The 15,289-nt window shown below is 48.6% G+C and overlaps 1 protein-coding gene across 1 annotated transcript; it reads left to right on the plus strand.

The window, feature by feature from the left end:
• The first annotated feature begins 1,398 nt into the window (after positions 1 to 1,398).
• LOC310650597 (COUP transcription factor 2-like) lies at positions 1,399 to 11,861 on the plus strand. Its single transcript, XM_083380182.1, is given in 7 exon segments — positions 1,399 to 3,018; positions 3,021 to 3,080; positions 3,082 to 3,373; positions 5,927 to 5,953; positions 5,956 to 6,144; positions 6,147 to 6,473; positions 10,039 to 11,861. Coding segments are annotated over 7 exon segments (1,248 nt in total). The 5' UTR covers positions 1,399 to 2,940; the 3' UTR covers positions 10,314 to 11,861.
• The last annotated feature ends 3,428 nt before the right edge of the window (positions 11,862 to 15,289 follow it).

Here is a 15,289-nt window from a genome sequence, read left to right on the forward strand (position 1 = left end):
ATTAGGAAGAAGGAAAGAAGGAGTGAAGGGCTGGAGAGGGGAGGAAAGTGTGTGTGGGGGGGGTTTTAGGAAACCAAAGTCAGACAAACCGACGGAGACGGCAGTTCAGAGCGATGGATGGAAAAGCGACCGGGAGAGAGAGAGAGAGAGAGAGAGAGAGAGAGAGAGAGAGAGAGAGAGAGAGAGAGAGCGCCAGCGTTGGGTCGAACGGGACTCGCGTTAGGACCGCGCGGACTTTGCCGGGCTCCCGCCATCCCAGCCCCTGCACAAGGCTAAACTGCCCAATGAGGGGCGAGGGGAGGTCCGCGAGCTTTTGACCAGTCAAAGGCAGCCTCTCGCCTTATAAGGCGAGCGGTCGCCATGGCAACGTGTGCTAAGTTGCAGCCGCGGTGTCAAAGTTCACTCTGGAGAGCGAGCTGGGAGCGCGGAGCGCGGAGAGAAAAGCCTCCGCCGCTCGCCCCAGCCGCGCTCCGATAAATCGCATTCAGGCCTTTAGCCCCCCCCCTCCCCAACTCCCGCCTCTCCTCCTCCTCCTCCTCCTCCTCCTCCTCCTCCTCTCCCGCATCCCTGGGATTCTCGCCTTCCTCTCCCCCCCCCTCCCGCTTTTCTCTCTTTCTTTCTCTCTTTCTCCCTTCTTTTTTTTTGTTCTTCTTCCCCTTCCCACCCACCCCCCTCCCTCCCTCCTCTTTCATTATTAGGATTGTTTATTATTCTTATTGGGGGGGGTTAAACTGCCGTTCTCACTACCCCCTTTGCTCTGGGTGCCTGGGCAATCGCCCCCTCCCTCTCTTTCTCCCCCTCCCCGCTCCGCTTTTGCAAACGCTGCGCCCGAAATCTCTTGTCTTCCTGCTTCTCTTTCTCTCCGCCTTTCTCTCTTCCCCCCCCCCCGCGCTCTCACTTCCCCACCCCGTGATTCCTACTTTCACATGCATGCCAAACCCCGGTGCAGAGAGAGAGAGAGAGAGAGAGAGAGAGAGAGAGAGAGAGATATTGCCCTTGCTATTTATTATTAACACCCCCCTATCTTCCCTCCCCCCCCCTCTCTCTCTCTCTGGGGCGCTTCCCCCCTCCCCCAGCACCCGCGTCCAGTCCCCTCGCCTCTTGCTCCTGCCGTCTTTTTATCGCTCTCTCCGGCTGGGGGCTCCTAAGCCTGGAGAGAGTTCACGCCGGTTGCCCCCCTCGCCGGCTGGCTGGCTGGCTGGCTCGATCTCCCTCCCTCCCTCCCCGATCCTCCCTCCTCCTCCTCCTCCTCCTGCAGCCCCGCCGCCTCCCTCCCGCCCTCCCCGCTTCCCTCTCCTCCTCCTCCTCCTCCCCTTATCGCCCCATGTGTTGTGCGAGGAAGCAGATTTGCTAAAGAGACCCACTTGCGAAAGAAACGGGAGTAGCATAAGGCGCGGGCAAGCGGCGGCGGCGGCGACGACAGCAGCGGCGGCCGCGGCAGCAGGGAAAAGAGGAGGAGGAGGAGGAGGAGGAGGAGGAGAAAAGGAGGAGGAGGAGGAGGAGGAAAGGGGAGCGAGAGCCGGAGTAGCCGCAGCCGCGGAGGAAAAAGGAGGAGGAGGAAAGGAAAGAGGCGAGGAAAAAGGAAAGAAAGAAGAACCCGGAGGAGGAGAAAGAAAAGAGAAGAAGAAGAAGAAGAAGATTAAGGGAAGCAGCCGACGGCGAAAGAGGAGCCAAGCCGAGCGCCGGAGAGAAGACGCCGGGAGAGACTTCCGATTTTGGGGAAGGTTGAGAGGAAGAGGGGGTGCGCGCGCGTGTGTGTGTGTGTGTGCCTGGGAGCGCGCGCGGGTGCCTGAGCGCGTGGAGGGTGCGTGTGTGAGTGGGAGTGCGCGCGCGTGTGGTTTTTGTTTGGTTCCTTCTACCACCCCCCCTCCCACCCCCCTCTCCCTCTCGCTCCCTCTCTCTCCTCCTCCTCCTCCTCCTCCTCCTCCTCCTCCTCCTCCTCCACTTCCCCCGGTTGATGTTTCTACAGCTTCGCCAAACTCCGAGCGGGGCATCTGATCGAAACCCCGCCAGGAGCAGGAGCCAGGCCGGGTCCGCGGGCCGGCTTGCCGAGCGTGGGGATCGTTCTGGGCTCGCCTGCGCCTCCTGCGAGCTGCTGCTACGGGCTTTCGCCCGGCTTGCTTTCCCATGGCTTTTCTGAATGGCTGACTGCGGGCTTGGCTGGATCTGGCCCCCAGACCCCCGCCTCTCTTCTTGCAACTCGGGTCGGCTTCAAGAGAGAGAGGGAGGGAGAGATCTTTGAAGGGAACCCGCTCGCTCTCTCTCTCTCTCTCTCTCTCTCCCCAGCCGTCCCCCTTTTGTCATTTTTTTAACTTTTCTTCCTCTTTTGCTAACAGACAATCGCCTAGCGCCTTCCTTCTCTTCGCCTCTTTTTTTTTCCTTTTTTCCTTTTTTCCCCCCCTCTCGTCCGCTTTCCCCCTTTCCTTCCTCAATCCACTTTCGGCTGCCTGCCTGCCGCGTGCTTGCGTGTGTGCTCCCCGCATTTATTTACTCTTTTGCAATTGCACGGGGGAGAGCCGTACAAGCTTTTCTCCCATCCCCTCCTCCACCGAAGGCATTAAATTAAACTGAACGAAAGGACCAGCAAAAGCGGGGGAGGGGGAGAGAAAGAACCCAACGAGCGAGCGAAAGGGGGGGGGGGAAGAGAAAATCAAAGAAAACCACCGCCGCCGCCGATTACAACGCGCCCCCCTTCTACTCCAGAGCAACTTCCAGCCAAGAAAATAAGAATAACTTGCCAACGTGAACTGCGAGAGGAAAAAAAAAGGCTGGAGGGGGGAGCAAAGAAACTAAAATAAAAGTGGACACCCCCCCTTTCTCTTTAGACCGCCACAGCTCGCTCCGGCTCCAACGGCAGGCGCCACCGGCCGGAGAAGCGGATCCGGCCGGCCACAGCGAGCGACGGGGGGGGCGCGCGATTTGCCACGGTGTCCCTTAGATATGGCAATGGTAGTGGGCGCCTGGCGAGACCCGCAGGACGATGTGACCGGCCCGCAAGGAACGCAGCCTTCGCAAGCCCCCCCCCTGTGCCGGGAGCCCCGACGGGCGCCCCCCACACCCCGCAGACGCCGGGCCAAGGAGGGCCCCCCGAGCACCCCGGCTCAAACCAACCCGGGCAGCCAGCAAAACCAAGGGGAGAAGCAGCAGCAGCAACAGCACATAGAATGCGTGGTGTGCGGGGATAAGTCCAGCGGCAAACACTACGGGCAATTTACGTGTGAAGGCTGCAAGAGTTTCTTCAAGCGCAGCGTCCGGAGGAACCTCAGCTACACGTGCCGCGCCAACCGGAACTGCCCCATTGACCAGCATCACCGCAACCAATGCCAATATTGTCGCCTCAAGAAATGCCTGAAGGTTGGAATGAGACGGGAAGGTATTGGAATTTCATTTGTTTTCCATTTCTCACCCCGTCGGCGGGGAGGGCAGTCGAGGCGGGCGTAGTAGCCTCCTCCGGATACGCAGGAAAACCCACCCACCCACCCCCGTGCCCTGAAATCCAGCCTGCGGAGGACTGGCCACTTGGTTTTATTTTATTTTTATTTTTATTATTTTTTTTAAAAAAAAGTATGTTTTGTTTTGGCGGACAAAGTCGAGGTGCTGGCAGTACTCTTTCTTTCTTTCTTTCTTTCTTTCTTTCTTTCTTTCTTTCTTTCTTTCTTTTCTTTCTTTCTTTCTCTTTCTTTCTTTCTTTCTTTCTTTCTTCTTCTTTCTTTCTTTCTTTCTTTCTTTTTCTTTTTCAAGCCCTGGTCTGGGACTTGATTGTTCTCCGGAGTGGGAGGAAATGAGGCGAGGGGAGAAAACCGCCCGGAGTTTCCTAGATTTGGGGGTGGAAGCAGTAAAATGGCTTTCCTTAGATTCCCCCGGCCCTAAGTCCAAAGCAACTTTTCTCTCTTCGCGCTCGCCTCCCGCTTCCCATCCTCCTCGAAATGGGTCGGGGGAGGGGGGAGGGTCTCCCGTAGCCGGGATAGATCCCGAATGGATCCCGGGAAAGGAAAGCAGTTTTTTTTTTAAAAAAAAAAGGTGGAAAAGGGGGGGTCAGCCTCCCCCAACAGAGGAGAAAGGGGAGCTCCAGGCAATCTCAGCTACGTAAACTTCTTTCTCTTGTTCTCTCTCGCCTCTTCCCCCACCCGGCACCAGCCTTCTTCCTTTTGGTTCCCGCTCTGTAAAATAACCCCTAACCCATAAATACATTCCCCGATCGATCGATCCTTTCGCCGGAGCTTTTCCGTTCGGAAATCCGGCAGGCTCCGCTGGGTTTATTTCTCGGCTCCCCGCAGTTCCGGAGAGTGTGGCTCCGTCTTCCCCGAGGTCCTTTGGGCCTTCGGAAGATGACAATCAAAAACGCTCCCCATTCTCTCTCTCTCTCTCCCCCCCCCTGCTTACAGATAAGCTCATTTTTGCGTGTCTGCTTCGGAGGCGGCGGAGGGGAGGCGTTGGGAAGACGGACGCGGGAACCGGGGTGGCTGGCTGGGGAAGCGCGAAGCTCTGGAAGGAAAGCCGATCTCGGAAGCCTTGAAAGCCTAAAGGGGTCCAGCAGCGGACGGGGAGAGGGGGGGATTTTTATTTTTATTTTTACTTTTTATTTTTATTCTCCTCTCTTCCCCCCCCCCCTTTTTTAATTTTTTGCGCAAGATGGAGCGCCGCGGCGGCGAAGCTCGGGAGAGCGAAAGGCGAGAGAGCCGCGGCTTCTGCTTAATGGCGTAGCGCGGCTCTCCGCTCTCTCTCTTGGTTGAATGTTTGGGGGCTGAAAGCCGCTTTCCCACTCGAAGGGGGGTGGTGGTGGTGGTCTTGAAGGCTTTGGGAAACGTTAGGGGGTCAGGCTGCAGAGCAAACCACCCCCCTCCCACTGCTTAGCCTGCCTTGATTTCGCCTTTCTTTGCGGTGAATCTTTGCTTCTTTCATTTTCATTCTTTCTCTCTCTCTCTCTCTCTCTCTCTCTCTGTCACCACCACGTAAATTTATGAGCAAAACCAAAGGCCCGCTTTCTGCAGAAGAGAAAATCCCCCCAGCCTTTTCAGCAGCCCCCTCGCTTCCCCCCCCCCCGGCTGGGACAACGGAGTAAATACAACAATAGATCTGGAAGGACCTATGTTTTCTCTCCCTGGCCCGTTGGCGCTGTTTATTTTATTGTCTTTAATTTGCTTTCTTTTTCCTCCGGCCTCTTTTCAGAAAAGAGGGAGTGGAAAGCCGCGCGCTGGAGATGGTTTGATGTCCCTTTCTTTCTTTCTTTCTTTCTTTCTTTCTTTCTTTCTTTCTTTCTTCTTCTCTTTCTTTCTTTCTGTCTGTCTGTCTGTCTTTCTTTCTTTCTTTCTTTCTTTCTTTCTTTCTTTCTTTCTTTCTTTCTTTCTTTCTTTCCCTATCTATCTTTCTTTCTTTCTTTCCCTATCTATCTATCGCCTCTCGGCCTGGCTGATTTTTTCCCCCCTCCCTTTGTAGAGGTTTGGTTTTGGTTTTATTGTTGTTGTTATTATTATTATTATTATTTAAAAAAAAATAATGTGCAGGAAAAGGGCTGCTATGAAGGACAAGGCCGAGAATCTTTCAGAAGAAAGGCTGGTTGGAAACCTGGGACAAATTCATGCCAGGGGCTTCAGTTTCCAAACGGCTTCTGCTGGGATCTTGACGAGGGAGGGGGGGTTCATCCCCCCCCCAAGGCTGAACCCTCAAAATCCGTAGTCCCCCTTCACGTCCAGATCTCCCCTCCTCCACCACCCCCAACTATCACACAAATATGCGGGAAGGTGCAGAAGGGGTCAGTGTCTTGACCTTCCCAGGGTCCCTTTGATTCCCTCCTTCCCCCCTTCTCTCTCCTGCTGCCCCCTCCCCAGAAAAGCAGCCAGCTGTAGTTCTGAGAGCACCCACCACCGTCCCCACCGTCCCCATCCCCTCCAGCCTTCCCTAGCAATGCAGGTATTAATTGCTGTAGTTTCTTTTTTATTCACTGCAGCCGTCCAGAGGGCAGAATGCCACCCACACAGCCGACCCACGGCCAGTTCGCCTTAACCAACGGAGACCCGCTGAACTGCCATTCGTACCTGTCCGGATATATTTCTCTCTTGCTGCGGGCAGAGCCTTACCCGACCTCTCGCTTCGGCAGCCAGTGCATGCAGCCCAACAACATTATGGGGATCGAGAACATTTGCGAGCTGCCGCTCGGATGCTTTTCAGCGCGGTGGAGTGGGCTCGGAACATTCCTTTCTTCCCCGACCTGCAGATCACCGACCAGGTAGCCCTCCTGCGGCTCACCTGGAGCGAGTTGTTTGTCCTCAACGCCGCCCAGTGCTCCATGCCTCTTCACGTCGCCCCGCTCTTGGCAGCCGCCGGCCTCCACGCCTCGCCCATGTCCGCCGACCGCGTGGTTGCCTTTATGGACCACATACGCATTTTCCAGGAGCAGGTGGAGAAGCTCAAAGCCCTGCACGTGGACTCGGCGGAATACAGCTGCTTGAAGGCGATTGTCCTCTTCACCTCAGGTAGGCGGTGTGGGGGGCCCCTCTCTGCTAGGTTGGGTGGCTGGGGTGGGGGTTAGGTTGCCACTGCCTTGGGGAGCTCTTCCACTGCTGGTGAGCAGTGGGATTCCAGACCTCAGTAACCAGCCTTCTCCTCATCACCCACCACCGCCCACCTTCCTCTTTCCCTTCTTTCTCTCGATTTTCCTGGAAGAAAGGTGGGGGAGCTCTCTGGGGCGTTTTGTTGTGAGCTGGTTGGCTTTTCGGGGGTGGGGGGGGAGAGAGAGACGGATTAGAGCTGTGGTTTGACTGGGAGGTATGTGTGTCAGCTGTGCAGGCCTAAGGTTAAAGTTTAGAAACTTCTCTTCTTTCTCTTTAGAAGAGAAATATATATATTAAAAGAAGCGAGAAACTGTATGTTGCTAAGAATGGGTAAATTGTAGGAGGATGTTTTGTTTTAGTGGAGCCCTCCCGGTTGCTGTGAATAGGAAAGTGTTGTGTGTCAATGTGTGGACATTACTCTCTAGAGTTGTCCCACTGAGCTGAGGGAGACTCCTTCTGGCTTTTCTGTCAGTGGACAGAACCAGCCCAGCTTCATATTTTGAGACCTTTGAAAGACAGCAAACTCCTAAATGACAATGGTCAGCCCAATGAAAAAGGAACAATAAAGAAACTTGCTTCAATATAATAATAATAATAATAATAATAATAATAATAATAATAATAATAATAATAATAATAATAATAATAATAATAATATAATAATAAGAAGAAGATCGCCAAGCCAGGAGTTAGTCCGCTGAGCTTAATAATAATAACTACCATCATTAACTACGATAAGCAAACATGATCTGATCCTAGACATGGTTAGAGTAGATAAGCTGCCTGTTAACACGGTTGGCCTACTAACAGTCCCTAAACAATGAGACAGGTTTTGCCTTTCCTTTAGAAAACATGTGAAATGTTAAAATGTAAGGCATGCCTATATGGCATGCATATTTAAAATGCCGTTTCCCAAACCGCAGCATACTATTCATTGAATCTTCCTAACCATATTTTTTCATCCGTAACTGCAATAAAATATAAGGCTACTGTCATTCAGAAATTGCAGAATCTCTCCATTTTAGCAAGTCATAAAAAACAGAAAATATGATGATAATATGAGGGGGGAGAATTCTAATTAGGGAGAGAATATATTTCTGTGTCAACTTTCTCCTGTGTAAAAATAGTGCTACAGTTATAAAGCAATAATGGAAGGTATGATGAAATCTAATAAGCCGTGTTCGATCTGGTTGAGTGAGACATCTGAGGTTAACTCTGGAGGTGAAAAATTTCAAATCATGTCTGTCTTTTAAACTACACGGAGTAATATAATAATTCGTGAGATCAGGTCTCTTAACGTTTACCTGATAGTCAAGAGAAAGTAGTCGAAGTCACATCTTAAAATTTTTACTTCTTTCCTAAATAATAAATAATCCTGGAAAAATGTTCACTCTGTATAAATGCAGGCAAGGCTTGTGAAATGCTCCTATATAGAAATCAGCATAACTATCAGGAAACTGGCCTAGCTAAGTGTAGTTTATGTGAGAAATAAAGTCTCACAATTCAGTTTTTGTTGTGTTAAGAGAGATCTGGGGGAAACCAAGTGCCTTTCTGGACTTTGTCCAAAATTTAGGTCATGACCTCAACTTCCTTTTATATATTATTGCTTTCCATAATTACATTCCCCCCCCCTTCAAATCTTCGTTCCCCACCCAAATCACTTGAGCTTCAAATGTGGCTGGTTGTCAGAAACAATTCTAGAAATGAAGCCTGTGTGTGTGTGTGTATGTGATAGTGTGTTTGTGAAGTTAGTGTCTCTCTCTGTACCTCAGTGTGGTTTAAAAGAGGATGAATTTATTAGGGCTTTCCCTTCAAACTCTACCTTTCTCTTCTCCAAAACTGACTTCAAAGACATTTATCTTCTGCATTTATGATTATGATTGCAATTAGCGCTATTAATATTGTTCCCCTTTCCGGGGAAACACTTCAAGGCACGGTTGCCCTTAAAAGTGCAAAATTTATGACTGTTTGCAAAATGCGGATCTGTATGTAAATTGCCTTTCCAAGGTAGATAAAACTTGTTATCTGATTTTGTGGAGTTATAAAAGGAGGAAGGGACTGAAACGGATGCAGGACTGACCAATTCAGATGCCCATATATACACCGCAAAGCCTGCAAAGAGGCATCTGATTTTTTTTCTTTCTTTTTTTCTTTCTTTCTGTCCTTTTTTTTCCTGGGCCTTTTCTATAGATCCTGGACAGGGATTCATTCTAATGTCTTTCAAAATATGCATGCGTTGGTACATTACCCAATGAGTTAAGACAGCTTTTGATTAAAAGGGCTCTTTCATTGTATTTTAGCTTGTCAAATGGGGAACCGTACTTATTTTATTTTTATATATTATATGTGGCGAATGTATTTGTGTGTGTGAGTGTGTGTGTGTGTGTGTGTGTGTGTTAAAGCCAGCAGAGGGGAAGAGGGAGAAAACAGCTCTAATGAAGAGAGAGATCAGATTCTGCTTCGCTGCCCTTGAATAAGCTAAACTGACAAGATCAGTTTTAAAGGACCACTTAAATCACTTTCAAAGATGGAGGAGAAACTGCGGTATCACTTTTAGGGGGAATCACTTCTTTTTTTCTTTCTTTCTTTCTTTCTTTCTTTCTTTCTTTCTTTCTTTCTTTCTTTCTTTCTTTCTTTCTCTTTCTGTCTTTCTGTCTTTCTTTCCTGGTGCTGCAGGGCTCAATTCTCTGGAGCTGAGCAGAGCTAATTTCTAAACCTACCTTCTGCATCATTTATTTTTTTTCCAATATGGTTTTTTGCAACACCATGCAAAAAAATAAAAAAAAAATCTCTGCAGGTTTGGGGAGAGGGCAACCAACTCGCCCCCCTGAATTTCAGAATGGAGGGGGCAATTAAGACAGAATCCTCAGCATCCTGGGGGGGGAGGGATTCACCACATGCTTAGCGTGCTGTCTTCCTCAATCAAGCACACACACACACACACACACACACACAGAGAGAGAGACAGACAGACCAGCTTTAAACACCAAAACAAAACACCTTGCTTGCTTCAAAACAGGTTTTGCGCCCAAGAGCAGCTTCAGTCTCCTACAGCTGCAGGGGCAGAAGGGAACTCTGCAAAGGCTGGATTGGGACTGAATTCTCTCTCTCTCTCTCTCTCTCTCTCTCTCTCTCTCTCTCTCTCTCTCTCTCTCTCTCTCTCTCTCTCTCTCTCTCTCTCTCTGTGTGTGTGTGTGTGTGTGTGTGTAAGGGTGCAGAGGACTCGGTTGCTGAGCTGAGCTGGAACTAGGCTCCAGAGAAAGTCTGAAGGCCTTGGCCTAAAGCTCTTCTATGGGGTGTAAGGTGACCCATTTTGAACTGGGGGGTCCGGGTAAGGTATAGCAGCTCGGCGCCTATTTTACTGCAGCGCTCGCTGGGTAATTGGTGGCAAGGATGTGTAAAAGAAAAAAAAGCTTGTCTTATTTAACACTGATGGTTCCCCCCCCTTTTTTTTTCTTCCTTTGACACCCCCCCTCCTTTCTTCTAGATGCGTGTGGTCTATCCGACATAGCTCACGTTGAAAGTTTACAAGAGAAGTCCCAGTGCGCTCTGGAGGAGTATGTGAGGAGTCAGTATCCAAACCAGCCCACCCGTTTTGGGAAACTGTTGTTGCGCCTCCCCTCTCTTCGCACCGTCTCTTCCTCGGTCATAGAGCAATTGTTTTTCGTCCGTTTGGTAGGTAAAACACCCATAGAAACCCTTATCAGAGATATGCTACTATCTGGAAGCAGTTTTAACTGGCCGTATATGGCCATCCAGTAAGGAGGAGAAAAAAAAAGGTGGGGAAAAAAATAATATGTTGGAGAGAGGAAAAAAAAATAATAATTCCACAGATCAGAAAATTGGACAAAGCCAAACAAAACAGGAAAAAAAAATTGGAAAATTTGGAACAGAGGAATGGCGAGTGACATTGGGTCTGGCGGTTGTGTAAACGTCCTTCAGTTAAGCGAGGATGTCACACCTTGGCTAAAAGAAGAGAGGAGAATAATTTTAATGGACTATGGATTTTTTTTTTAAAAAAAGAGAGACTTGTTCAATGGACTTTTTACACAATGCATTAAAATTCCCTTGTCTTTCACAAGTTACTATTTCTATCTTTCTCTCTCACTTTGTCTTGAACAAAATTATTCCTCTTTCTTTCTTTCTTTCTTTCTTTCTTTCTTTCTTTCTTTCTTTCTTTCTTGGGGGTGTTAAAACTTTGAAATGCAATTTCTTGCTAAAAGTGCATTTTTAAACAAGCAAACCTGTAGAAAATTAACATAATGGGACAAATTCTCTTTCTCTCCCCCCCCTCTGTCTGTCTCTCTCTTTCTCTCTCCAAATTATTGATTTGTCCAACATTGTCTGTGTACCTATAGGATTTTGTTTTGGTTTTTTTTTAAAAAAAGAAAAAGAAATCCTGGTTCCAAACCAGTTTTATTCTGTGGTTCTATAATAATTTTGATATAATCTTGGTTTCATTTTTCTTTTCTTTTTAAAGAACTATGTATCCTTTAAAAAGTATATGTTCTGAAAGAATTAAAACTGTCTTGGAAAGGTTTCTGAGAAGAACATAAAATTGGGAATAAAGACACCCCCCACCCCAAAATAATTCTAGAAAGATGGAAGCGCACTTAAATCCGGTCAGCCAAAAATTTAGCTTCAAGCTACAACAACTATAATTATAGCTTTTTTTTTAAAAGTGAACCACGATCAACCTGCCTCTAACCTGTCTGCTGGGAGATGTATGTGTATATATGTGTGTGTGTGTGTGTGTGTGTGTGCGCGCTATGTGTATACAATGCACACACATATATACACACAAAAACAGATAAATGCATATATGGCAAAATATGGATTTTGGAAGGGAATTGGGTATTTTTTGGAGGAAGATTATGTGTCCAAGACACAAGATGGTTTTGGTAAAAACATGCATACATATATGTACACAGAAAATCACAGAGAGACTCATCACGAAGTTACCTTTTTTGTAATATGAATGAAATTGGGTTCCGCCTAGTTGTCCTAAATTGTTTCCGAGTTCCTCTATCTGTTTGTATATTTGCAAGCTCTTTGTATTATAATACTTGTTGATATTTTCCCTTTTTTAAAGAAAAAGAAAAAAAAACCCATTGAATTCAGCATGACAAAAAAAAAATAACACTACTGTTGGCACTTATAGATAATGTGGTTGATTCAGTACCTTAGAGTTTACAGTTTTTTGTGTTTTAAAGAAAAAAAACTGAAGGTTTTTTTTAAGTGCAACATTTCTGTATACTGTAAAAGTTATAATAACTGAAAACTGTTTGGTCCAGTCTTTGTGTGTTATATTCCAAGGAAAAAAAATTGAAAGTATTCAGAAATTAAAATATTATTTGATATCTGACCATTTGTATGACTCTCCTAACTGTCCTGGTGGGGAAGTAAGCGTTTGTGGGTGTTTTGTGTGTGCCACTGTTTTTTCTTCTCTTTATATACTTCAGATTACTTAGACCTTGTCAAAAATCAGTGTTACAAGGGACTTTGGACCACAGTTCTATTTTAATTTGCAGAATGGAAGGAAATATTGGTGGTGGCAGGGCAGGCAGGGAGATTCAGCTCTGCCAGTCAGATTTTATTTCCCCCCCAAAAGAAAACAAAAAGTGAATTTCCCAAGGTATTGCCTGGAGCATATTTGGCTTCCCCACTCCGTCCTTTTTTTTTTTTTTTTTTTTGGTAATCACAAATAATTTAATTTCACAGAATGGGTAAGGAAGAAAGTTACTGCTCCCCCTTAAGTGTAGGAGTAGAAAATGTCACTCTAGATTATGCTTTATTATTTAATTGAGAAATATCACAATATTAGGATTGATGTGAAATGTATAACTAATGGGATCCGGTTGAAGAGATGATGGCTTGAGTTGCTTGTGGTCATTTTAAGGTGCAAAATTGTTCTTCCAATGGACAGAATATTTGTATAGGTTTAACTTCTCCTCCCCCCCTTTTTTTTTGGTAAGGAAAAGAGAAAGGTGTAACGTGTTAAAACAATGTAGAAGGGTCTGAAAAACAGGGTACTTGAGGATACCCCTTAACTCCAGTGTGAGCATTGAACTTAATGGGATGTATTTCAAAAAAAGAAGAAGGCGGCGGCTTTCCTTCTATGGCTCTATGGCCTTTTGAACCAGCCTGGCAAATTTTCTGCTTGGTTAGGCCTCTAGTTCTAATATCAACCCCCCACCCACCCCCACCCTGCCTGATTCCCTTCCTTCCCTTCTGATCCAATGTCCTTGAAGAGCTCGCTGTCTCTTTTTCTTTCTTTTTTCCATATTGTTGTGGTGGATGGCATTTCTTTGTGTGTGAATCTGAAGGGGGCAGCTGGTGAACTGTTTTCTAAGATCCTCCCATTCTAAAACCTTTGCTGTTTTGGAGAAAGATTGGGGCTACTTTGGTGGTATTTTTAGTAAAGGGAGCCTGTGCGGAGCATCATTTTCAGAAGCTAGGCTTTGTTGCATTCCTTGATGATCTGGTGCCCGTTTTTTTTGTTTTTTTTTTGCCATGCCAAAAAGTCTTCTTCTTGGCCTTCTCTAACTGAAGAAGGGAGAAGACACTCCCCCCCCCCAGACTTGGGGCAACCCCACACAAAGTGTTTGTTGCCTTTCTTTTCCTCCCTCGTCTCCCAAGGTCTGTGAGGAGGTTTTGGAGGTTGTAGACCCTCTGGCCATCACCTCTCCAAGGTCAGTTTTAAGACCAGTTGTTGGACCGAAAGAGGCAAGGATAGAAGGGCCCGTGGCAGGCCAAATCTCTTCTCCAATTAGAACATCTCTTCTGACTCCAGGTCCCACCAATAAGAAGCTTCTAAGGTGGATCCACCTCTGTTTTGACCCACTCTGGAGCAAGGGCATTTAGGGCAGTTTAAGGAAAGTTTTCCTTAGCTTGCTGGCTTTGGGGCAAAAGCCAGACACCACCACCCCCCAGTGTCCAAGAACTGACCTAAACAGTGGAGAGAGTTGGGTAGAGATTTTCTTAAGGAGTTAAAGGGTAGGGGGGGGGGGGCGTTTGAAATTGAGGACAGCTTTTTAAAAGGTCTGGCAAACTTTCTCTGCCCCCCCAACCCATCCCTCACGGTTCTTTTGAACCTCTGTTTGACAGGAAGGGGAAAATGAAGGCAGCAATTCTCCACTTTGAAAAGGAGCGAGCAAGAAGCAAAGGGTAGAAACAGCTTTAAACAGGATGCTTTAAAGCACCTCTATCTTCCTCCTCCTCCTCCTCCTCCTCCTCCTCCTCCTCCGTAGCATAGATCAGGAACAAGAAACCCTAATTTCCCACTTGTTCTTCCTCCCCACGCCCCCACATTCGGATCCCCCTTCCCTTTGGCCTCATCCAATAGTTCACCGCACAAAAGAGGGGAGGGGGCGAGGCCGAGACAGCTCAGTATCCCCTCCCGCTAAAGTGGAAAGGTCAGGGGAGAGGGGGGGGGGAAAGCCGCCTTGCCCAAGCCCTCCCTCTACCCACCCTGCCCGAGAAGCCTTTCAAAGGCGCCTTCGGGCAACTTGACCTCGTAAAAGCAAGAGCCGGGTGCTAGAAGCTAGAAGCGTCCTTTCAGGAGCCGGGCTTGGTCTTGGTGTGTGTGTGGGGGGGGGGGGGAGAATCTCGTAGCGAAACGGAGTGGTGCGAAACACCCTGCCGTGGAAAGTGCCTCAACATGGCGTCTCCTGTCCCCAAGGGCCTTGCCGAGAAAGAACCGGAGGTCTGCTAAGGAAGCCGGGGCGGGAGATAGAGCCGCTGGTCTGGCGTGGCGAAAAGTCCAGCCTTCTCTCCCACCCACCCCCACCCACCCCCATCCTGGTCCAAAGGAGGCCGGGACCTTCCCCTTCCCCCGAGGGGATGGGCAACAAAGCTGGGAGCTGCCGGCACTTTCCAGCCAACTCAGAAGAGGCCAGGCCAGGCCAGGCCAGGCCAGTGAAGATGGGCTAGTGAGGCGCTGGCTCGGGATGGGAAAGGGGCTGGGGGCGTTCCTTTTTCATCCTTAGGAGCACTCCGCTGCTGGAGAGCCGGGCTTTCCCAATTTGGGAAGGCGCCAATAGCCAAAGCCACCAGCAACACCATCCCAGCGACCAAGCGACCAAGCGGGGTCGCCGGGGAGGGGTGGTGTGTGTGTGTGTGTGTTGCGCTTTTAGGGATGCCCCCCGGCTCTTCTTCTCCTCGGTGACTTACTCCTTTATTGCTTTGGTTATTTCGGGGGTCCCCGGAAAGAAATCCCGGCTGAGGCTGTCTTTGCTCTGCTGAATCTCAAAAAAAAAAAATTACGTGGTTTTGAAATTCGGAGCCTTGGTTTTCTTACTCCGGGCACCACCTGGATGAAAGAGGAGGAAGCAACTAGCCGGGTCCGTCTGAAGGAAACGTGTCTTTCTCTCCTTCCCCATCCCCATCGATCGACACATTCTCTCCCTCCCCCCCACCACCCCTCCACCACCCCACCCCTCGCCCACCGTTTTTTTCCAAATATTTCGCATCTTCTCTCTTTAGGTTTCTGCGGGATTCTACGCCTCTGGGCGGGCTTCGGCGTTTTGTAGCTTTCGATGGGAGGGCAAGAAGGATTGCCTTCAAGAGGGGGGGGTGGGCGGGCGAGAAGCTGGACCCTGGGCCTTGGGGTGGTGGCTTTTTTTTAGGAAGGAGTGGGCACAGGAGGGTCAGGACCCCCGCCTTGCAAAGAAAGGGAGTTTTAGCTCAAGGCAGTGGTGTGTTTAAAACAAAACAAAAAAAAAAACCCAAATGCCCAG

Source organism: Vipera ursinii, assembly GCF_947247035.1.
Source record: "Vipera ursinii genome assembly, contig: scaffold_318, whole genome shotgun sequence".
Classification (NCBI taxonomy): domain Eukaryota; kingdom Metazoa; phylum Chordata; class Lepidosauria; order Squamata; family Viperidae; genus Vipera; species Vipera ursinii.